General features: G+C 46.6%; 1 protein-coding gene across 5 annotated transcripts in view; it reads right to left on the reverse strand.

Moving 5' to 3' along the window:
- The window catches only part of Stacl (SH3 and cysteine-rich domain-containing protein), a 351,595-nt gene that overhangs the window by 37,564 nt on the left and 288,915 nt on the right, over positions 1-25,116 (reverse strand). For all 5 annotated transcript variants that reach the window (XM_075672475.1, XM_075672476.1, XM_075672474.1 and 2 more), the window contains 2 exons: positions 5,121-5,232; positions 842-1,002 (listed from right to left, as the gene is read on the reverse strand). In XM_075672475.1, coding sequence (XP_075528590.1) covers positions 842-1,002; positions 5,121-5,232 — 273 coding nt within the window. The remainder of the gene's footprint in view (positions 1-841; positions 1,003-5,120; positions 5,233-25,116) is intronic.

Consider the following 25,116-nt stretch of genomic DNA (forward strand, 5'->3'; position numbering starts at 1 on the left):
AAGTCTAAATGATGGCAAAGAGGTCTACAAGAAGTTTATAGAGAGTTAACAGCGTCTAAATTTTTTTACGGGCAAGGACGTATATAGTAGCTCCATAAATGTCGCGCAATGCAGGTCAGCTTCTTTACCAAAATTTCTAGTACCTACTGGGATGTTGAACGAAATCTTGAAAGACACGGTTCTTGATATTTAGCAACAGTTGTTAATAAAGCCTACATAGAACGCTGGTAAAAATTAACAAAACTAAAACACAAGAACAGTGAAAATGAAGTTCTATCTCCTTGTGGCTAACAGTTTACAACAGCAAATACTCCGATCATATAACACTGACTTATTAAGAATCTATGGGCATCGAATTAATAAATGTCACTGTAATTAAACTTACGCGGTCAAGTTATTGCTGTAAACTTATTTTGAATTTCCGGACGGCTCAGCAGGCATTACTAAGGTTAGTGGGGGGTCGGCGTGAAAAGATACAGAACATGCTGCGGTGAAGCGGTACACTATAAAAAAGAACCGATAAACTTGCGAAATGACTGACAACGATAAAGGTATCGCACATACACCGAACGGTCCGTCACAAGGCGCAACAGTTTACAAAACAAGCCAAACGACGGAACGGCGGAGCGTAAATCTGCTCATGACTCGAGAGATCGTAGATCAAGTTACGAAAAAAAAAAAAAGAAAGCAGCCTACCAGTCTAATACGTATCCAGCTAGCCATATGTTATGTTGTCACACGCATTGCACACGTGACCAGCATCACCGCTTGATGTAGTGCTGGTTACGAGGGCAGCGACTTATGCGGATGCAGAACGCATGGTGTTCAATTGCGCGCGTACTTGTCCGAGGCCCCGCTTCCGGTCTTGAGGCTTCGGAAAGCCTTGAGCCACTTGTTCTTGATGGTGCCGGTGACCGCCGGCACCGCGGTCGACGCCTTGCGCTCGCGGCAGTTGCGTTCCTCCCCGTCCGCCTCTACCTCCTTGCCCCGGAACAGAGCGAACTGCGGCACACGTGGAGCAGAACATGCAACCCGCCGTTTAGAAGTGGGGCTGCAGATTCAATTTGCAGACCGTGCGCGCGCGCCTCGGTTCGCTTTCTAGACAGAACGGGTCCGAGCTAAGTTCAGTTGGTAGACGCCTTTAATAGCCGTCTATTAGACGTCGTTAGTATCAATGCACTAGACGTTTTTTTTATTCTTCCTTTAAGCTTTTCACTTCGGTGGTCTGTTAAACAGAGGTTTACAAAACCCGGACATTCAACGGGGACCGTTGATCACGTGCTTGCACATAAACGTTGTTCGAGCAACGCGGACTCTCAGCCGGCCTAATCTACAACCTCTGACCCCCCTCCCCCCTTCCTCAGCCCCCGCTCGCTTCCCGACGACCAGGAAATTTCTGCACAAGAATTCGCTTCCATCTCCTGTTGTTTATGAAACTTTTGATAGTGGTGCTGTAAAAAAACACGGTCAGTTCGTCGGAAGGGTGTTTTCGTCATACGGCCGAAGTACGGAATGCACAGTGATTACGCTTAGGGCAGCGTCAACGACTTGTCGCGTTCGCGATTACCTAGAATGTAAGTGGCTGCTTGTATTCCGCACCATCTTTTTTTTGCCCTGGTCGTTAATCACATTCTTCTGTCCCATCTCATTCGCCTTTCCGCGCCGTAATATAGTGATAAATATATAAGGCGTGTTTAAGCAAAGAACAAGTCTTGGCCTGTATTCACAACAAAGTTATTACACAAAAACTATTTGTAAGAGCATATTTCAGCCACTCGTAATGTTGGAGATATCAGAAGAGGCGGCTGGCCAATGGTAAACAGCATTTACCTATGAAAGCTTTGTGAATTCGGGCCCACGTTTGGTATCCTAAGCGAGGTGCAATTTGTGGGGATGAAAGGATGCACGAAGAAGAGAAGATGACAGTCACATTGGCGTACGGTCAAAGTTTGTCACGTGAGCACATAGAAGTGTAATATTTGAAATGCGGTGGAGGGCACAGCATTTAAAGCAGAGACGTTGGCCCAATGGGTCTATCTGAATCCGGCTCATTTGCAGCTTTTCATAAACATTTGCTCTCTGCATCTCAGATCGCCAGGGAACGGAAACATACGTAAATTACCGTTTGATGTCAGAACACAAAGGCTAGGCATTTGATGAAGGTATTCAGGACACCTATGTGGTAATTCCAGTCAGTCTGAATGAGCATGGTGGCTCGTAGGGGGCATCAGTTTTGACGTAAGTTTTGTTACAGATTCTCGCAGGCAACTGGTGGAAGACCTGGACAAGAAATGATCTCCTGAGGGGACGCGCACTCCTCCCGACGTTCTCTTAAAATCTGCAGGAAAAATATTACGTGGCATTATATACTTTATTCCCATCAGCGTTGCCTGCGTTGTGGATTGCGGGAACCATGGCGCCTGAATGGCGGGAGAGCATGCGCTTTTATTGTAGTGAGGCAGATCTTCGGCCTCAACTGGAACGTTGAACTTACATTTCTCAAGGAATTAAATGTAATAATCTGAACATCCTTAGTTTATGAGTTTTCTGCGCCGTGTAAATATATGTTGAAAGAAGAAAACTCGCACCTTAGGGATACGAAACCTAGTATTTAATTCTGTTTTAGTTTACTTCATTACCTCCCACTCATCGACTCCTCGCGGCAAACAGGCATTTACGAGGTCGTAGATTTTTATGGGAACCATCTAATTATCATTCGTTACAATATGCGTTCATATGGTTTTCTGTACTTCATAATAAATTTTGACTGATATAGCGGTTCAAGGAGGCATCGATTAATTACGGATTAATAAGCATATCCTTATGTGAAATCTAAGCTGTTCTAGACGTTTGAACATTAACGACGCCTTATGAGTGGGGAACCCTGTGCCTTCCCATTGTAATTAGGTACAAATTTCTCTCCTTAATTGCTTATATCCTGTATCAGTTGTTATTGTACCCATTGTTCAATCATATACAACTTTATGGTACACTCAATAATCAGATTATGTTACACTGATTGTGTAAATAACACTGTATGATGATAACGCGTTGTGACAACTCAATCACAGATGTCTGGGGTCCCAACTGTACTACGTTGATGTAGTTTAGTCCATTTAGTCAGGAATAAACTATCCTGTTCTTTCATTATTGCGTCTTGTTCGCTGCTTACAGAGCATTCCTTGCATGATTAACTCAGGTGCTGCTTCCTTAAGTGTAACCTCACAGAAATTCCACAAAGTCTCCAATATTATTCACTGCTAACATACAATAAAAGACAATGTCTTCGTGATTTTTTCGACACTGCAGACTTCGCTGTGGTAAATATCAGTGAATGATAACAACTGTGCTCAAAAATCAGACTTTTATTGTTGTTTTTCTATTTGTTATTTCTGCAACACGCACTGTCCACTGAGTGCATATTACTACGTAGTTTTCACGTACTGAACTCCTAATGAAGAATGGAATGCTTTGCTACCTCTCCTACGATGGACTACTTATTTATAGCTCTCGTAATTTACGATAGATTGTGACTTCGGTTAAAATGGTGTTCCAAATCCACCGCTATGGTCGAGTGCTAACACTTCCAGGGTTATATTTAACACATGTGCAAAATACCCAAAAAAACGTTGACAGAGGCACAGCTGACGCCCTAGCTGGATTGATGGAGAATCGTGCGTGTAATAAGGAGCTTTGTAGGTTTGGCTCCTACTGGCTGCAAGCCGTCATTTCTTCAACAGTCATTTCCGTGTTTATTTGGGACTAGGGTGAAGGTTATGGCATATTTAAGCTTCAATCGTAATTGCAGCTTTCACTCTTAACTTTAGTTAATTCTCCTGTGCTTTCCAATTGTTTTCATTGTCTTCACGTGGTTGTTATGAAAACTCGAGCCTCTTCGTTTCTCTGATTATCATTGCTCATTCTCATTAAGAGTAGGCGCACTTTGGTTGTGTTTAAGGGCAATAAACGAATACTTCAGTGATGAGTAAAAAAGTTAGACCCTCCTGGCAAACCCTGAGAAGCAGGGCCTCATAGGCCAAAATCTAAAGTACAAGCGACCACTTCTGCCCCGTCAAGCTCCGACGAAAATAGTCAAGAGAGGAGTGGTTAAATATGTTAACACAAAGATGTTAAAAGAACGACGCTCTAAAAATTACCTTAAATATGGAACATATAGTTACCATCAGATAGGAGGGTTTGCCAACGCTCGCTTTGTTCTATGAGTGTATCAGGTCGAATATCCAGCACACGCCAGGTATTCCCCTCAGTTTATCGCGGCTGTTATTAACGTAACAATTTGTGTACATAATGCGATATTCTGTTGCGATTTGTTATTGAGTCGCAGCGTCTTCGTGCTTCTGTTAAGTCTTTCTCTAGTGCTTCTAATTTACACATTATTATTCGACGTTCGCATTCGTTGCTTTATTGCTTTAGGCTTTCATGGCTTGACTTATTCACTACATCTAATCAATGGCTAATAAGAATCACTCGTTTTTCAGCCGTTCTTCCTGCTTTCTGTGCTACGATTTGACAAAACCTCGAGACGCTTCGGCAGTCATGAATATAGTGGTATTACTGTGAACACACTAAATATAAGTGCCTAGTTCTAGGCTGGCAGGTAGCCCTTACACTGCTAACATGGTGTACAATTGGTATTATAAGGAACCGCTAAGCTCATCGTTTAATACCAGCGCTCGGCTTGGCGACTCTACGGTGCCAGCTCATCAAGAATATTGTAAGTATCACAGAAAAGTAGCTACGTTATTTGTGGTGTGTTTTCAGGAAGTTACAAATTAAATTTCTAGTGACATAGGCGTTGAATATTCGTTTCGCCGACACCAGGACCAACAGCTGAAGCGAATGCCAGCGATTAAAATAATGCTTCGACTCTTTTGGCAAAGGTAAAGTGGCAAGCTGAAAAATCTTCACTTATAGTCATAAAAGGGCATCTACGACTTCGGGGCCCGTATGTAAAGTTACTAATGTCTGTCTGATAGAAACAAGGATAGGGGCAAGATGTTTGTTTTATACAAAAGGTGCATATGGTCACAAAGCTCTTCGGATAGGTAATGCTGTGGCACTCCGTCATCAACGAGGCGGCACAGTGCAGATCAACTTACCTGGGCTTTGACAGCTGCGAGGTGAATCTGTGCCACATGGAGATCAAACCTTTTCATACTAATGTCCTCCTGAAGTTCATTGGCCTTGTTGTAAAGGCTTGATTCCAAGCTTCTGCAAGACACAAGATTCACAAGCATAAGGTTCCTTTCGTCAGACCCGTACAGAGTTTCCGCTGAACCTACCGTTAACGAAACTGGACACTTAAATTCGTTGAATACACTGGCCACTTAAATTCGTTGCTTTTGAAGTCTCAAAAGCACACCTTGGCTACGAGGGCTTTGAATTTATACCACTTTACTTTCTTTCTTTAAAGACGAAGTTTCTTTTGGCTCTTGCCCACACATTGCGTGGATGCTTGACCAGCCGAGTAAACTGGGCTGATTCCGGGGGTATTTGCAATGAAAGCTGGGCTGGTACCAACGATAGTGTAATCAAACGTGGTGACTTGGTGTGTAGATCTTGGCAGCATTGTGTGATGTGTGTTCCTGCAAAGATTTTAATGTGGTTTCCAGCACGGGCTGTTCTTAGAGGCAGCAAAGAGTCCCAACAATGACGCAACACACAGCATTATTCGATTGGGTTGACGAATAAGTGTTCCCAGCAGCGTATCGTAACAGTCCTATACCGGGAAGCTACTTGTTGACTTTGTCAACAGTCTTTTAGTCATTTCTGCCCATTTTGTTCCATCATTGCAGCTCACTGCATTATTACTAGAAAGGCACTTTCACATTCTGACACCCTTTGGCACGCACCTTGAGTGGCAAGGTTCGATCCTGCGCCTTTGATCTCAGCCGGAGAACCCCATTGTCTCGGAGCCACCGTGGCGAATGCTGATGTTTTGAAAACGGTTCAATTCAGCGAAAATGGCGGCTTTACGGCAAACGCTCAAACGCTAACTTTCTTTTGAAAACGGTTCAGCTCAGCCAAGAGGACGGATTTACTGAAAGCGCCCGAACGCAATAGCTTTGTCCCAGCTCAGTATTGCCTGAAATTGTCCGATTTAAGGTCACGACTTTTGTGGAATAGTAAGCGCTTGGCCTCCAGCGATGCATTATGTTCTATATTAAAAAAACCACTGCACTGCATTGAATAACGTTCGGTTGCCGGCGGTTTAAGATGGGACATGCCCCCACTGTAAAAGAAAGGCTTGATATTTTTTTTTGTATCTGTGAGTAAACATCTCCAGCCTCAGGGATGGTCTCAACATGCTTGAATGTGTGGATATCTCTAGAACAATCCTGGTATGTTCTTAGCGGACCCATGCTTGAGACGTGACATACATTTTTACAGTCATATAGTGATACACCATGAAATTTTTGCCTAGAAGACGTAGTTAATGTGGCACCGTAATTCAAAGCAGTACTCGAAGAAGCAGCGTATAATTTTTTGCCCCTTGAAATAACTACCAACAAAGGCTTCGCTTTAGAAAAAAAAAGATGCACATTGATACGTCCGATGGGAGCAACCTTCGAATTTCAGATGTTATACCTGACACCATAAAATATTCGCCAGTTATGCAGTTACGCTACTGACTGGCGGAACGAAAAGCTCAATATATGCTAGGATCGAGCTCAATCAACTCGCATGAAGACATTTATAGAGGAATACACAACGAAGCGCCCATACATTGTCAGTGGGCGGTTCAATTGACCATAATCACTTAAGAACCGCAACGCCGTGCGACGATTGTTATATGTTGCAAACGATAGGAAGCACTGAACAGATACCGCATCATGTCTCCTCCAAGTAAACTTACTTCGTGGTTGAGCTTTTGGGAGGGAGGAGGGCACGCTGTCGTTTCTATAATAACCGCAAATTAGGGCTGAAAATTTAATTGTGTAACTTGCAGTACCTCTTGCCGCAACTCCCGCTACCATATACCATTCGGATCAGGAATGAACGAGAAAAGGACCGTCAATATAGTAAAAAAAAGCCGACGCAGTGACTCCTTATTCTTCCTAACAGCAAATGAAAGCCCCTTCGCACAGCGTTTATATTAGCCTTAGAGGAGCAATGAGAAAACAAGCAAAACAAGCAAGTCAAACAGCATCGCCGCGGTGCGTCAGAAACTAGGCTTCACGGCAGCGCTCCCGCGGAACGGCGGACTTGACACGTACCACGATTCGCTTAAACACCCGGGACAGCCACAGTAACTGCGCGAAGGCCTAATTAAGAGAACCAACCAGCGTCTATAACGAACGTAACGTATCGGACGCACAATCGAGCGTTATGCACTCGCCAAGGAGTGACAGGTGATCGTAGCGCGAGATAAAAGCGGCGCTCCGCCGAGCGCGGTGTCGCGGTCCACGGCGCGCACCGACACGTACCTGGATTCGTGAAAGCTATCGGCTGGCGACGATGACGGCGAACCGAAACTGGTTCGCTCGCGGATGGCGAGTCATCGCTTTTCCGTCGGAGCGTGGCAGTCGTCCCACGCAACGTCGTGGTTGTCGGTCAGTCAGACATGTCGCACGAAGAAACGATCCTCAACGGTCGCCTACGGTCCGGAGTCCGGATCGCGGAACCCGCACACCCACCGCTGCCGCGGCGGACCGCAGCTGCAGCACCGCGGCAGCGCGCCATCATGTGAGACAAGATGGCGTCGATTACGAGACAGCGGAGGCAGAGGAGTACCGAAAGGAAGAGAGTATAGAGAGAGCACGGAGAACTGAGTGGGGAGAGAGTGCTATGCCTTCGGGCATTGGTTCGCGCTCCGCGCAGCGCTGATGACGCTATCGATTTAGAAAGCGGCAGCAGAAAAAAGAGAGGAAGGGCTTGCGGGCGTGCCGGAGCAGACGACAAGATGCAGACGACACGCGTCGTCTGTTTCGCTCGCCTCTGGCTATTGTTTGCCCATCGATTGCTTATAAAAGAGTCAAAAGCTATGGGCGTAGGTATAATGGCGGGCGAGCTTGATGATGCCTAGCCACGACAGCTTGTTTCGAGCCTCTGGCCCTTCGGCGCACACACGCAGGCGACCATGGCATGACGTTTAACGGGGAGCCGCTGGTCGTCAATTGCGGCAAAGAGGTTCGTGCACGTCGCAACAAGGCGGCGCGGATATAAAAAGAAAAGAAAATGTCTTCTCCGCCGTTTCTGGCGTTCTGTATTGACCGCAGTGGCGGTGTCGGCGCGCTTTAGTAAGTGGGTGTCGGTGACACGCAACGATGTTAGTTTAACGCCCGCTCTATATATAACGACATGAAAAAAAAGAGAGAGAGATTAGGGCGACTGCTTCACCGAAACCGCAAGGCTAATTTGCATAGGCGCGAAAAACGACCGCACACGTACAAAAAGAATGTAGAAACAGTCCCGTGGGGCTCTTCACATGGGGTCGCGCGATATCAACCGCACAATATTGATCGCAGGGGCGGGCAGTGCTATATTCTCTCGACATGACCTTAGGATTCATTGATTATGCATGACTAGTTGCTCGTACAGAGTGGACCACTGAATTGCCGCGGGGCCCATTATCGTGGAGATTCAGGTTATATCGGCGCGACGTATGCAAGCTCACGTTCTAGCCGGCTGTCGTGCTTAACTTTTTGCCTCGTGGTCGCCGATAACGACTAACACGCTTATAGTCACTGACCCGTGCCATAAGTTGGCCAGTAGGGCGTCCCATTACTACTGCCAAGGGCTGTTTTTATGCATTTGAGAGTACAAGTGACAAATGGACAAAAGCCACTCGCTTGCGAATGAGGTACTACTGAACTTGTTATTCGCTGCTAGTGACAACCTTTTGAATGTTTATTGATTGATTAACCATTGCAAGTATATGTATATTTAGCTGCGCATGTCAACAAAAAGTCTATTAAGGACAACGAAATGGCAGCGGAAGTGCAAGAAAATTTCTATACCGACATTTCTGAGGGAGAATATATTTTACAAAGGCTAAAGCGCAAAACACGTTACCAAAAGGAAAACGAGATGGGCGGTGCGGGATGCACAAACAACTGTGCCACTTGTAGCTTTTGCAACAGTTGATGAAGTGTAATTTTTCGAGTATGCTTCACCAACTGGGCTAAAATAATACTCTTCTAAATGAAGTTATAAGTACGACTTAGCTACCGGTGGTTACTGGCATCTTAGTGTCCGGCCCTTGTTCCTATGTGTGGAAAAATATTGAAATTCACCGCAGCAAAGCTGTCAAGTAGGCACGTTGACTTGTGTTACTCGTGAGATGCTCGACACCTCATACAAGAACGTGTGAATACAGTTTCTAGAATACCAGTGGAGGTTCTACACAGTAGTTTCTGTGTCAGGCTTAAAGGAAGTCTACAGGAAGCATATGCATATTTTTCTGTGAAACATGTATCCTTTTTTTTAGATAGCTTGTGGAACTTTTCTCAGTTAATATTTGAAGACGTTTAAAAATTTGCTTTCCCATGCGGATCGCAGTTGTCCAAAAGAAATGCAAGACGCCTTAACATATTCAGCCTATATTTAGTATGTAGCTTACCCGTATATACTACTTAAAGTAAGAATGCATAAGTAAGAATGAAAGCACCCGGCATGGTAGCTCAGTGGCTGCGGTGTTGCGCTGTTATGCTTGAGGTAATGGGTTCGATCCCAGCCACGGCGGGCCCATTTCGATTGGGGCCTAATGCTAAACTGCTGGTTTTCTTCTATTTACTTGCACGATAAAAACCGCAGGCGATCAAAATCAATACGGTGTCCCCTACTACAGCGTTATTCGTAATGATCTCCTGGAGAACATTTTGCTTCAACGAAAGTCTATTTTAGGTCGACGAAAAATGCACATTATGTAAATAGCTGCTTCTGGCAGGCGAAGTAAGCCTACCATTCAAGCGACTGTAGAAACATCGGTTAAGGGTCATTAGTGAGTTGGCGGATATTTTGCGCCTGCCGTTATTCTGCTGCATCAGGACTCTTACATATGGACTGAGACAGCATATGTAATGTCTGCACAGACTTTAGAGGCTGCTTTTGCTGGCTGCGATCCTCTTTTTTACGCATAACGGGTGGACAGTTCGCGCGCTGCAGTTGGCCCTTTTGTTTTATTACATGCATCTACGGATTGCTATGCAAACGTATGCACTACAAGTCTTATAATCTGGTGTGGACAACAATATGCGAAGCTTCCCATGAGATGCTCTTCAAGTACTTCCGTTGTATTTGCGCTGCATATAGCTATTTTACTGCGATGAGCTTTTACGTTATTACAGGCGATTTTTTCCTTTAAATGTGGGACAAGCAGCTGCTTCTGGCATAAGTTCAGTTACCAGGACTTGCTTTGCTTTCAGAGCGCAACTACTCGCCACTCGTACAGGTCTTTCATTTTCCTTTTGTCTTCGCACCTGGGGACATAGAATTACTGTCCATGCAAAGGCCGTGCGGCGGCGCCTCTTTACCTAAAGTTGCGTTAGAAAAGAATGATGTAAACGCCCCTGTACAATGCATATAGCGTCGAAAGAATGCTTCATCTGTCGTACTGATTTAGCAACCTGCATAGGAATAGGATCGTATATATCTGTTAGAAGCAATAAAGATTGATTGAGTGATGGATGAATGAATGATTGAACCCTTGCGAATTCATCATAATCAGCTTATCTTTATGTCCACTGTAGGACGAAGGCCTCTCCCAACGATCTCCAATTACCCCTGTTCTGCATGGTTAGAAGTAGTATTCAAGCCATTAGACTGGGGAGGCTTAGGAGTGAGGTTCAACTTCGAATATCTGACGTTGTCCTGTTCAGCAACACGGGAGATGAATTGCGAAAAAATGATTGAGGACCTTAACCGAGAAAGTGTAAGAGTAGGGTTGAAGAACAGCATGCAGAAGACAAAGATCATGCTCAATAGCCGGGCAAGGGAACAAGTATTCATGATCGCCAGTCAGCCTCAAAAATCTGTGTGAGAGTGTGGTTATTTAGGGCCAATTACTTCCAGGGACTCTTGTAATGAGAATGAAGTTTAGCGAATTAAAATGGTTAGGAGCACATACGGCAACCGTTAGCCAATCATGAATGACAGTTTACCACTATCCCTGAAAATAAAGGTGAACGATCATTGCATTCAACAAGTACTGTCGTATGGGGTAGAAACTTGGGGGTTGGCAAAGAAGCTTCAGCTACGGAACGAAAAACGTTAGGCATAACGTTAAGAGACAGGCAGACAGCGGTGGTGGATTAGGTGACAAATGGTTACAGCCGATATTTTAGTTGACATGAATAGAAACAAATGGAACTGGGCAGACAGTGTAATGCGTAAGGTGGATAACAGGTGCGAGCTTGATGACGCTCGTCTGCTAATTCGTCGCTACTTACTCAAGCAGCATACAGACCAGCGCGTCGCAAGCGTAACGTTCCCGTCCCCTGTTCGCGGTCGAAGCTTGCCTCCTTCCGTTGGCGCACTTCTCAAGCTGAGGATTGGGGTGTGTGAAGGTGTGCGAAAGTTTATATCGACAAGGGCGTGTGGCCAGTCCATCGCGTACGCCTTGTTGCTGCTACGAGACGCTTCAGCACCCGATATTGGAGTGTCCCACTTTCACTGCGCAGCGCACGTCGTTAGGGAGGGACCGTCGTCTCCTTGACCTGCCGTGCACGACACTCGACGAACGTTTCTATCCCAATAGTTGTGCGTCTCGACGCGATCAGGCTCGTCGCGCTCTCCTTACTTTTATAGAAATAACTAACTTAGGTTCACGTCTGTAGCTTATTTCTGTTCTCAATTGACAAAGACATTATTTCTTCTATTTTAGCACTCTTTAGTAGCGCGACCTGCAATGACCGGTCACACTGTGTACGACCTGTACTGTGTGTTCTGCCTTATTCTTTGAGATTTATCATCTTGCTTTCTTTTATCGGCTTTCCTCCCCTTCTTGCCATCTTCCTTTGCTATGTTTCTGTCTCCTCCTTTCTCAAGAGTAGGCAGGCGCTGTGACACTTTCGGTGGCAGTTGCCAACCTGCTCCTCGCTTTCCCTTTCCTGCCAAGTGTATATATGTCTTCAAAGCAAATAATAAAAAGAATAGTTTATTAGTTACAGAATGGATGCTATGAGAAGGGAAGAGCAGCCAAGGACGGCTGAAAATTAGGTGGGGTGAAAGAAATTACGAAACCTTGCTAATCAAGCAGATACTAAACAGAATTAATAATAATAATATTTGGGGTTTTACGTGCCAAAACCACTTTCTGATTATGAGGCACGCCGTAGTGGAGGACTCCGGAAATTTTGACCACCTGGGGTTCTTTAACGTGCACCTAAATCTAAGCACACGGGTGTTTTCGCATTTCGCCCCCATCGAAATGCGGCCGCCGTGGCCGGGATTCGATCCCGCGACCTCGTGCTCAGCAGCCCAACACCTTAGCCACTGAGCAACCACGGCGGGTACTAAACAGAATTAAACACTATCAATCAGTCGAGGCTGATGAAGTAGTCTTTCAAAGCACTTTACTTGCTTATTTCGCGATAAGAAGGTGATTATAACCACAGAATATGTAGGCCGAAATTTTTATGGATTGAATTGCGCGCTCGAAACTTCCACACCCGTATATTTTAGTCAAACGTCACGGATGTCAAGGTATCTTCTCGTATTTGGACCGTTGCGGCGTCGTAAACCTTCTGGAACCATGCCAATCTCACTCTTTCAGTACACAGTGTCGTTCCTCTTTGTAAACCGCCGTGGTTTCTCAGTGGCTATGGTGTTGGGCTGCTAAATACTAGGTCGCGGGATCGAATACCGGCCACGGCGGCCGAATTTCGATGGGGGCGAAATGCGAAAACACCCGTGTACTTAGATTTAGGTGCACGTTAAAGAACCCCAGGTGGTCGAAATTTCCGGAGACCTCCACTACGGCGAGCCTCATAACCAGAAAGTGGTTTTGGCACGTAAAACCCCATAATTTATTTTTTTCCCTCTTTGCAGATAAAACTTAACTAGGCTCGAGCAGACGCCGTCGAAGTTTGTGACGTCATGGCGAGCTGGTTCGGGAACTTCCCAACGGGGTCGCCACATGTTCATGCTAGCGCTTTTTTTCCGGCTTACCAACCCTCCTCTCATCTTCTCACGGTAAGAGCGCCTTTTCTATGTGTTTATCCTAGAAGGATAATTTACCAATGCAGTTAAAGTTTTAGTTTTTTTTTCTGTTATCGACACCCCATTCTTAAGAAATTGCCTGTGGCAGATATCACGATTCTCACCATTGAGATAAATTGCTTGATGAGCCGTCCACTACTTCTACGAGAAATCAAAATTCATAGTTAAATAATTAACATATTTACACTAATTATCTTTTGAAGGGATGACTTCACAGCAAGTATTACAATTCACGAATTGTAGCCGGTGGAGTTCGCCAGGCGTATCCACTTGGAAGGAATTCCCAGGACTACCCCAGTTTCGAGATATTAATTTTCAAAGGTCCGACGAAATGCATTGGCGTTCCAGTTACTTTTGTTCTTCAATGCATAACAACGCGTTTTCTTAAAAATATAAGCGGAACAGCGCATTCTTACCTCCATATACCTCAAAAGCCTCTTGTACCTCTAAACCTGTGCCATCCTCGAAATTCGTTCCAAATGCATGTGCCTTGGGGGCACACTTACAATTCGCAGATCGAAATATTTACGAAATATGCAAGTACAATGCGAAATATGCAATTAAAACTTTAATTAGTGTAATTATGTTATTATTAAGCATTTTAATTTCTCGTAGAAGTAATGGACGCATCATCACGTAATTTAGCTCAAGTGTTAGAATTGAGCTGTCTGCCACAGGCAACCTGTAAAGATTTGGTGCAGCTAAACATAAAGAAAAAAAAACGCCCTCTATACAAGATACCGCGCGCGAAACCACGCGCGGCTGTGCAAACCACCACTTGTTGGCGGAGTCGAAGCCACCTCCCCCTCTCCCCCCAGATCTGCCTTCCCGCTTTGCTTCGTATGGAGTGTGAGGCTGAGCCGCAATCGTCAATTCCCCTTGCGCCCGGCGGACACTCTGCACATCGCTTTTAAGACGCAGCGGCCCGGGCGTGTGCGCCAGCCGAGCTGCCCCGAGTAGAACGCGCCACCTCACCCTACTCACGGCGAACCTTGTTCCCGTCGCAGATGCCTTTCAAGATACAGCGGCATTGACGGGCGCGCGCTGGCGCCCGGGCCGCCCGGATTAAAATGCTTCCTCCCCCATCCCTACCCTCACCTCGGAGCCTTGCGCGTGATGGAGACGGCGCGCTTCCTCTCTCTCGCGCGAGATTGAGCCGCGATCGCCGGCTCACCCTCGCACGCTTTCACTCGCGCATGCAGCGTACGTCGCGAGGCGTGCGGCGACGATTGTATCACCCTTGGATTTTATACGGAACGTCACGGCGACGGCGACGCTGATGGCAGAAATGCGCTTGGAGTATCCATATAATTGCCATCGCAATAAATGTGTGTGTGACGTGTGGGAAGCTGGTGGGGACCATGGTAGCGGTAGAGAGGGTACACACGTCCGGCTCCTCCAAGAGGCAGGACGGGTGTCGAGTGGGCTCCTGAACAACACTTCGAAATGTGGTGAGCCTGGTTTAAATCATCGATTCAGGACCTCGAGGAGGTGCCACAAAATGCTAACGCATTAATAGACTCTGTTGGCGAAAATGTTGTAAAGCTGTTGAAAGATGTAGCGAGGCTTTAATGAAACAAAATGCACGAAAACAAGCAGTTGCGATGACATAACTGTGCCACTGCGACGAAATGCTAACGCATTCCTCTCCCATTCACCGCTAAATTACCATTGTTTTCTTTTCGTAAAACTTAATGCAACATTCTTAATATCATAGAACGAGCCAAAATTCCTAAAGTCTATGAATATATTATACAAAACCGGTTACAGATCACAGTTTACCCCTTCAATAGATATCAAGAGAGAAATCTACCTAGGCATTCACGCTGTGATCCATCTCGCAGCCACTGTGAGCCAAGCGCAATATGTATTAAGTTCTGAGTGTTTTCGCACATCCGTATTTCCTATGTAGAGTGTTTGGTAGAATTTTGTTTTATATACGATCTTATGAGACACTAGGTGAAGCTAAACGGCGTGTCTCTTCGAAACGCACAATCTAAAAAGATGGAAGCTCATTCAACCTCCAGTGGAATTCCATCAAAGACTGTCTTCCTTAGAAAAGTGGGGGTAGAATGGAGCAAAGCCACTGCGCATGGAACATTATCGCAACATTTCACGCGTTAGGGGAGTAGAAGGAACGTCGGATGGCTTCATTTCTTGAAGACAAGGTCTCAGCTGACTCCACACGTTTTTGGCATATCTGGGTATCTTGTAACCACTTTCAGAAAAAGAACCGCAATTCAACGCCTTCAGAGCGTCGTTGTGAGCTGCAATAGGTGTAAGAAGATATGTAAAAAGGTAGGTCTGAACGAGACAAGACACTAGACCTAGTCACAGAATTAGGTAAAATTAACTGTACGGGCATAATGAGTGCCGATGTTGTCTAAATGGAACCTTTTTTGCACAGTAGCTCTGTAAAGGGTGCACCGCCGTAGGTATAGGCATGCTGAGGCAAAGCCGCCGTACGGCACACTTTGGGGAAATTGAACGAATTCGCTTGGAAAAAAGTAGCGCTCGCGGGATGCAATTGTCTTTGGAAGACGGCTTCAGCGGTGCCCACAAGAGTAATGATTAGTCTCTGAGTAGGTAAAATTAGTGGTACGTGCGTAATTAGTGCCAATATAGCCGAAAATAAACCACATTGCACCATAGACTGCCTTTTATCAGGGGTCGGCCCACCTGGGTTCTTGGTCAGAAAAAGGAAGGGTTAACCAAGTGAATGAAATAAAAAGACAAGGAAGGATGAAATAATTGCGATACTAACAAGATAAGAAAGTAGGAAATGATGAAGCTGTAAAAGAAAGAATGTAACCAATAATTCATCATCAAATCATTTGAGTCACCATGTACATCAACCTTGTCTTCGTATTCACTTGGTTGACACATTCTTTTTTATTGCGATACCAAATATATGAACACTCCAAGCGCAATTCTGCCGTCGGCGTCGCCGTCGCCATGAGGTTCCGTATAGTGTCCAAGGGCGACAACATCGTTGCCGCGCGCCCCGCGCCGTATGCTATACGTGCGAGAGAAAGCCTGCGAGGGTGAGCCGGCGATCCCGGCTACTCGGGGCTGAGTTTTGAAAGCCACCATCTGCGACGTTTACAGTGTCCAGCGTGAGCAAGTGAAACTGATGATCGCGGTTGAATATCACGCACTATATATAGAGCAAAGCAGGGAGGCAGCGCAGGAGGTCTTCCTTGAAAGGGATCTGCAAACGGGTAACACCTTTATGCGCGCTGTTGACATCGCTCTTGCGTTGAAGCGATAAACCGCGCGAAGGTCACTTCGCTCGCTGCTGCTGCCGTGCTTGCTCGCACCAGCGATTTGACCGCGACTGTCCGCGCTCATCGAGTGTGATATGTTCATGCTTTGTTGTGCGTGCTGAGAGCATGCTTATTAATTTAGTTAGTAAGCGAATGTTTCCAAGTTTACGTGGTTGATAAAACTACTATCCTTACTTCGTATGGCTGTGTACTAATTTGTTCTTTACTGCATGATTGTTGGGACAATCAAATGGTCATGTGCAGTTTGTATCGTCTTTCGTTGAAATAAGCATTTTCTAAAAGCATGTACAGAGTGAGAGCAAAAGTTTGGGAACAGATGTGCCGCCAATTTGTTTTTTCTTCTCAGCCTAACCATAAAGGCTAAAATCAAGTGGTACTGTCTACGTGCGCCTGTTCGACCAGCGTCATGCATTAAGACAATTTCACGTGCTAAAGGCTGTGCTAGGACAGTGCATGATTGTTGGGGCACCATGTATGTGTATCCTGAGAGAGTATGACCTTGAATTTCTACAATTTGATATTTTGCATCTAAGTAAAGAGTTTTATTACAATGGGAAAGCGGTGACTGAAGTCTGAACGCTTCATTTACCTTCGACGCAATGAAATTAGGAGAAGTTTCTGCGCTTTTGCGCTTCCTGAAACATCTGAATGTCGAAATGGGAACTGGCATCCAGCCAGTGCTGGGGTTGACATTCTCTGTAAGTGCTCACTCGAAGCGTAGCTTCCTATGCGTTGTATGCGTTTCTTGGATTGGCGTTCGTCTTTTATGAGTGTCGCAAGGCACAGCTGTGAGATTCCAAGGGACGCGAGACATCGCGAAGAATGCAACAACTACATTGTGGCGTGGCCTTTGCTGTGTAGCCTTCTACGGCTTCCAGTTCGCGTCGCCTCCTGGTACCCGATCACGAGTGCTCAATCTGGGTGCAATCGGATTCCGCCTTATATTCTAGTTTGACATCATGAAGTGATGGTGATGATGATTAGTTAACTCCCCTCTTGGAACAAGAAGCTGGCGTATGTCATCACACTCCTGCGCACTTAAAATAAAAGATGGGCTGACTCGCCGCTAGTGCGTGACAAGACGAAATTAGTGATTACCGATCGCTTGATAAAAGGTGCCTTATATGGCTAATCTTATTGAAAGATAACGGAGCTGATTGAAAATTCAGCTTATATGGCTTACAGTGCGTGCCGATATGCTATTTTGTTGTTCGTTCTCGCAAAAGTGGCGTCTCGTAGCTAGTTTTGTGTTCCGGAAGTGATGTGACCTGGTGTTGGTGCTGAGGCTGCTTCCAAAAGCCCCTTGTTACCAACATCAAGGTGGCAAGAATCTCACGCAGAGCGCGACAGGTATAAGAGCTCTCCAACGATCCTTTCTTTCTACAGGGAAGCTTTCTTTTCGAAATTTCCCGAAATTACCTGACCGTGGCTGCTGGGTGCTGCCTGGCTGAATAGCTCATACTTAAAAAGCAATTCAATTACGTGGCCGATGGTGGGATCAAGCTTTGGTGCCCCAGCACAGCCAGCCCGATGCCGCAAACATTAGCCACAATAGAGCGCATGCTGTCTGTCGTGCCAACGCCAGCTCGCTCTTTGAAACGATCGCCGCTTGTGTCACATTGCGTAGCACGGATGCGCGAGAGCGCATGCGCACGCCAGTTTCCTTTACGCTGAAGACGCAGAAACGAAATGGGCGAATTTGTAGAACTTGACTAACCACTTCACGAAAGCTTCACTTCACATAGATCGTAATATGTGCGTTGGATCTGCGTGATTTTTTTCAAGCGAAGCCTGTATTGCCTCACTCGCGTCGGTTTTGGTGTTTGTGTTACCGTACGAAAAAAAAAAACAACCGAAGCCACGCAAAAATAAAAATCGGATTCGAACCACCGACCTCCCGGTTGCGAGACCCACATGCTAGTCGATTCAGCCCCTGTCGGTCCTTTTTTTTCAGTCTTTGTATTGCAACAACTAGATACAAAGGGGTGACAAAATGCGTTAATTTTTTTTTCATTTGTGACAGTTCATTAAGTAGTTCCATCATAGGCGGCCGTTAAAGCGGTGTTTTATATGCAAGAAAAAGTAGACGCAGTGAAAGGCGCGAGCCAATCACAGGTATCCGCTTTTCCTCCAGAGGAGGGAAAAAGTGTAATCACGTGTTCGCTGGCCTCGATCCCGGCGGTCAGATGGGGAGGTCACGTTTGGTTCGCTCTGCCGAAAAGCAGGCTGCGTTGAAGAAACGGCAGCGGGATCGGTTCGCGCGTCGTGCGTTCGGCCGAAGAAGAGGCGGCGTTTGATCAACGCCGCCGGCAACTCGCTCGAGAAAGGGCTCGTCGTCAACGTGCCGACATCGCCGTGAGGCAGCGCGAAGCCGAGACGTTACGACAACGAAGAGCCGCGGATCCCCAGCTTCGCTTGCACCTCTCTTCACATTAGTAGAATGGCGGTCAATTTTCTTTCTTTTTTTTTGAGACCAACTACTAAGTCCCTACTTTTTGGTTAGGGTTTTTAGTTTCTGTGAGCGCATGTGGCGTATAAGTGTGTAAAACTTATTTCAAAATTTGACAATTATAACACATTAGAGCACTATTGCACGAGTTAAATAATTATCTATTGAATGAATGTCATCAAAAAAGCTGGAGATGGTCAACTCGACTGCGAATATCTGCTTGGTATTGCTCGCGTAAGATGATCCATCTTTTTTAAACTGGATGATTGTTGGGGCACCCGTATGTGTACCTGCACATGTAATTAAAAACTCTACGACCTTGAGTCACTACAATTTGAAATTTTCATCCATTCAAATAATGTTTACAGTGGGCCACTAATCTCTGAAATCTGAACATTTCCTTTAAGTTCGACGCGATGAATCTAAAACCGAACCAGCATATTTGTGGTTCCGCACGTGTTTGTCTCGAAGTCGAAGTTGGCATCCGGGCAGCGCTGCGTTGCAAGCTTCTTTTCTTTCCGGAGATTTTGAAGGCTTAAAAGCACGATATGATGTGACACGTCGCGTATCGTATATTATAGTATAGTATAGTATAGTATAGTATAGTATAGTATAGTATAGTATAGTATAGTATAGTATAGTATAGTGGGGAGTCCGGATTTGTTTTTAACACCTGTGGTTCGATTAGGTGCTTAGATTAGGTGTGTTTAGATTAGGTGACGTCAAAGACGTCACCTAAATATAAGCACAGGAGCGTTCCCCGTCGAAATGCTTCGAAAGCTGTCGTCGTGGTCGGGATTGAAACTGCGAACTCGAGCTCAGCATCCAAACACTATAGTCGGAACCTTATCTGCAAATCTTCTCTTGCTTGAAGTGGCCCGGGGTGGTACGTTTGGAACCTCGCGAACTGGTGCGTTGCAGCTTTTCGTAGCTTACGCCGGATGTTCTTATTTGAAAGGCATGCGCTACCGTTCGAATATTTCACGCTGTCTTTTCTAGTTTGAAGATGCCGCAGACAATGATCACATATAAAGCAAGGAGAACGTGCTGTCACGAACTTTCCGCGCCATTTTTTCAACGAAACTGTTAACAGTCGAACCTCAGAATAACGACGTCACGTCTGACACATAAGTACCTCCGTTATATCCAATGTTCGTTATAAACATATATATGTTATACTGTACTGACGGGCAGACAATTTTTATTGACATTGTTATATCCGATATTTCGTTACATCCAGGTTTTCTGATATTGAGGTTTCACTGCAGTTCCACAACGGTTCTTCTGCGGCGACGGCGAAGGCCCGCGACGGCATGCGGCGTCATGGTTGGTATAAAAATGTAGCAACAGAAAAATTTGGTGCTACAACCCCAAAGGTCGAAGCATTGACAGAGGTAGCAATGTATAGCGTTGCGCTTGGACTCCTTAGCCGGCGTTCTAACTAAACACGGGTGCGACATGTTGGCGCGACGCAGCACGTAAGGCGAATGGTGGGTCCGAGTGATGGGTCGAGGCTGTATAAACGACACTTAAAGTTCTGTGGTGTATGCCAGCAACCTAACGTGATGGTACGAGCGAGACTACGAAGCTCTCTTGCAGCGTCGACTCTCGATAAAGGTATAAGGAATGTCGGTGAGGCAGCCTGGGCACGTCGGACAGCGTCGTCGGCGAGGTGATTACCAACGATGCCACAATGTCCCGGCAGCCACTGAAATATGATATCATGTCCTCGTTCAGAAGCGCAATAGCAGGTTTCGTTGATTTGTGACACCAGCTGTTCATAATTGCCACGTCGTAAACTTCGCAAGCTCTGGAGGGCTGCTTTCGAGTCACAAAAAATTGCTCATTTGTTGGGAGGTTCTTTGTCAATATATTCGACAGCAGCGCGAAGAGCGGCCAGTTCGGAACCTGTAGATGTCGTTACGTGTGAAGTCTTAAACTTGATGACGACCGATTGAGATGGTAGAACAACGGCGCCCGTAGAATTTTACGAGAGGGAACCATCTGTGTAAACATGGATTCGGTTAGCGTATGAACGATGCAAAAGTTCCAATATGATCTGCTTGAGAGCCGCGGTGGTCAGGCTATCGTTCTTCACTATTCCTGGAACAACAAGGTACACAGGAGGCTTTTTCATGCACCACATAGGGGATGGCGTTCTTGTTGCGGGTGAGTGCCTCAAAGACAAAGAGTGCCGGTTAGCCGCAATTGATCTGGAGAATGCTGCCTTGGGTCTTTTCTCAGGTAAGCGAGCGAGATGGTGGTCAGGAACTCTGGATATATGGCGAACATGCGCCCGGAGTGTGTCTATAGCTATATAGGTCAATATTGGGTGGTCTCCTGCGGTGGCAATTGTTGCCACAGTTGAAGCATTTCAAGGTAGCGCCAGACATGTTCGAAGGGCTTGGCCTTGAATGCTCTGTCCGACATGGATGTTAGTTTTGTTAGCATTGGGCAGCACTTGTGTGCTGTATCGCAAGTATCCTAGAAAGAGGGTCCTGTATAGTTGAAGCATAGATGCCACGGATGTGCCCCACGTTTTAACAGCAAGAAGCCTTAGTAATAGGAGATAGAAGTAAGCCTCCTCTTCTAGTATGAGATGTGGGGGCTCCATGAAAGGTCTCTGTCTATAATAACGCCTAGGAATCGGTGAGTTTTTGCGTAGGAAATTGGTTGGTGGTCAATAGAAATGGGGTACCAGGTCATGGGCTTGTGGGTAAAAGCGACTAAGGCGCACTTCTCGGTCGAAATGCTGAGGCCTTGAGCACGCAGGTACGATGATGTTAGGGTCACTACTTTTTGGAGCCGTGCACGCACCTGGAGACGCGTAATTGCCGAGGCCCATATGCATATGTCGTCGGCATATATGGAACAGTTTACTGTATGTGGTAGAACGTCGGCAAGTCCTAGGATTGCAAGGTTGAACAAAGTGGGGCTAAGAACCCCGCCCTGAGGGACGCCACGGCAAGTGTAATGGTCAGCGGTTCGGCCATCTGCACTGTGCACAAAGAAGGATCTTTGGAATAGATAGCTTCGAATCCACCGAAACATGCGTCCACCAATTCCATTATTTTCCAGGGCATCTATGATGGCTTCATGCGTTACATTATCATAGGCGCTTTTCACGTCGAGGAATAGCGCAACCGATATACGCTTGTGGTGTTTTTCTTGTTGTACAGACGTGACGAGGTCGATGACGTTGTCAATAGAGGAACGGCCTCTTATAAAACCAGCCATGGCCTCGGGGTATACGTTGTGGCGCTCAAGATACCACTCTAGGCGGGTGAAAATCATTCTTTCCATGACCTTCCCAACACAGCTGGACAACGCAATGGGTCGGTAGGATGCTAGGCCAAGTGGCGACTTTCCCGGCTTCAGGAGTGGTATCAAGCGGCTGGACTTCCACCGCTCAGGAACGACGCCATCATTCCGTGACTGGTTATAACATTCCAGAAGTCTGCTTCGGCCATCTTCACCTAGGTGGCATAAAGCAGCGTAGGTGATGCCGTCTGGTCCTGGCGACGATGAGCGCCTGCATGTGGCCAGAGCAGCGTCCAATTCCTCAAGTGAGAAGGACACATTCAATTCTGGGAAGCGTGTCGCAGGAACCTCACCCAGAATTTAGCTATTGACGGTGACCACACTGCCCGCAATCTTCAGACAGAAATCTTCGGCTATATCGACCTGTGAGCGGCCTTGATGGAGGGCTAGGGCTGAGAACGGGTGTCGTTGCTGTGGAGACGAGCCAAGGCCGCGCACCGTCCTCCATATGATAGACAGTGGCTTGCGGGGGTCAAGTGATTCGCAGAACGTCTTCCACCGTTGTTCCTCCAGCCTGTCCGTACGACGTTGGATTTTCTTCTGTATACGTCGAGCGACTCTAAGGTCATGAATTGACTTCGTGCGCCTGTATCGCCTCTCGGCCCTTCTGCGAATCGTTCGAAGTCGCTCAAGTTCCATGTCGAAATCCGTACGTTTTTTTGCGGATGTAAATATGTACTTAGACGATTCCAGTACACTTGTAATAAGGTTCTCAATGGTGCGGGTGAATCCCTCTTTGCATGCCTCTTCCACCTTTGTCTTATATGTTGACGACCTTATATATACTTGTCGGGAAGTAGAAAAGGAGAAGCTTCCAAATCCAGTGATACTTAAGTAGGTGGGAATATGGTCACTGCCATGAGTCTCGATGTCAGAGAACGATCGAACATTTTGACCAAGTTGCCGTGACACCAAAGTTAAATCTAAGCAACTGCTATAGTTCGAACCACGCAAGTACGTCGGACTGCCATCGTTCATAATGCTGAGTTCATGGTCGGAAGCAAATTCCACAAGTTTCCGGCCCCTGGAATCTATTCTGGAGCTTCCCCAAGCCAAGTGATGAGCATTAAAGTCTCCCGTGATAATCCAGGGTCCAGAAGTCGCCGTCAGGATGTCTCGCAGTCGGTCGCCGTCGAACCGACTATATGGGGAGATGTAGGCGCCGATAAGGGTGAAGGCCACTTTATTCTTTGTAATGCGGAGACACACGTATTGGTTTCCATCATGAGGCTGCACCGAGTGGTGAATGTAAGTCAGTTCTGTACGGATGTAAACAATTACTTTGCTGGATTTCCCGCACGCCAACGCCACAGAAGCTTCGTATCCAGAGAGTCTTAGCGCTTTTGACACGTTCGGTTCACATATTACCACTACAGGAAATCGGTTCATGAAAACGTATTGGCGGAAACATGAAATACGTGATTTAAGTTCTCTGGCATTCCACTGGAAAATCGTCGTGCTACGCACTTCATCACGGAGTGAAGGCAGTGGAAGAGCCATTGTGCTCACGCAAGATTTGCAAGCACTGGGCTCAGGGCATCTAACACTTGCACTGCGCTTCGAGCTGTTGGCGTATTCGAGTTGCCCACAAGCGTGCGAATCGCATTTATCAAAGACTTCAGCATTGTTACAATTCAGCGATCATGCTCTGTCAGCTCATCTGGGTGAGGGGTGGAGCATTGTGGTGCCTCTCCTTGTTGGGGTTTTTCGACAGGGCTTATCCTTGGCAGTGGTGGCCATTCTTCATCCATGGCATTCTTTTCAGCTGCTCCGTTATCTATACGCGGTTTGGACACATTCTGCACTGGAGTTGGAGCAGATTCAACAGCAAGAGGCTTTGCGGCACGCGTATTCTTTGTGCGAAGAACAGAATTTCTTGATGAGCGTCTGCGACGAGAACGACGTCGCCTGACGTCAGCAGCTGCTTCACGATGAGTCGACCGGTCCCTCACCATTTTCTTCAAGATGGAGAGTTCTCGCTTAACTCTAAGACATTCCTTTGAGGAGGCATCGTGGGGCCCTTGACAGTTCGGACACTTATAAGTTTTTGTCTGGCAGTTGCCTGCAGAGTGTTGTGCTGCACAGCGGGAAAATATCGCAGACTTTCCACAGACGGCGCTCACGTGGCCGAATTTCCGGCAGTTTCTGCACTGAAGCGGCTTGGGAACAAAGGGCCGGACAGCATGTCGGAAATGACCTACCTTCACATGCGATGGAAGGCAGTCACCTTTAAAGACAATTTTTACGCATCTGGAAGTTTCGAGACTGGCCACCTGCAGTATGTGGGTCCCATGATTGGCAGGCTTTATCAAAAGCGGTGAATCCTCGCCTGAGATGGCCGCATCAATGTCATATATGACGCCTGTAATAGCCTCTTTTCCCATCGGGATGATGGAACGGACGTTCAGGCCACCGAGAACAGTGACAGCTCGGAGAGAATCTAACGCCGACGCATGGGCGACGTCTAACGCGACAACATTCCTCCGAGGGTTCACTCGTACGTCTTCAATGCCATTTGGCAACAGTCTCTCGAGTTCAACCGATGCAACTTGCCTGTTGAGGAACCTCATGTTGTCGTAGGGTAGCACAGGTAAGAAAAGGATGGTCTACTTCGGCGAACTCTGCGGAGTCCTCATAGTAGATGTGTCCACAGAGTCCCTAAGCATCCGCTGCTTTGCTTTCTGACTCAGGACAGTCACGTAGTCGTCGTCGGAGCTGTCGTCGCTCTCGGTCGAGTCTATCAGGGTAGCCTCGCTGTCGCTCGAGAGGCTGTTCCGCTTCCTTGAGGCTGCCGACGCAGGCGCCGCAACATCAGGTGGGAGTGCGGGTGGCTCCACTTCCATTCCCGTCGAGCAGGGAACAGTGTTCCCCGGAAGA

Source organism: Dermacentor variabilis, chromosome 10 (assembly GCF_050947875.1).
Source record: "Dermacentor variabilis isolate Ectoservices chromosome 10, ASM5094787v1, whole genome shotgun sequence".
NCBI lineage: Eukaryota > Metazoa > Arthropoda > Arachnida > Ixodida > Ixodidae > Dermacentor > Dermacentor variabilis.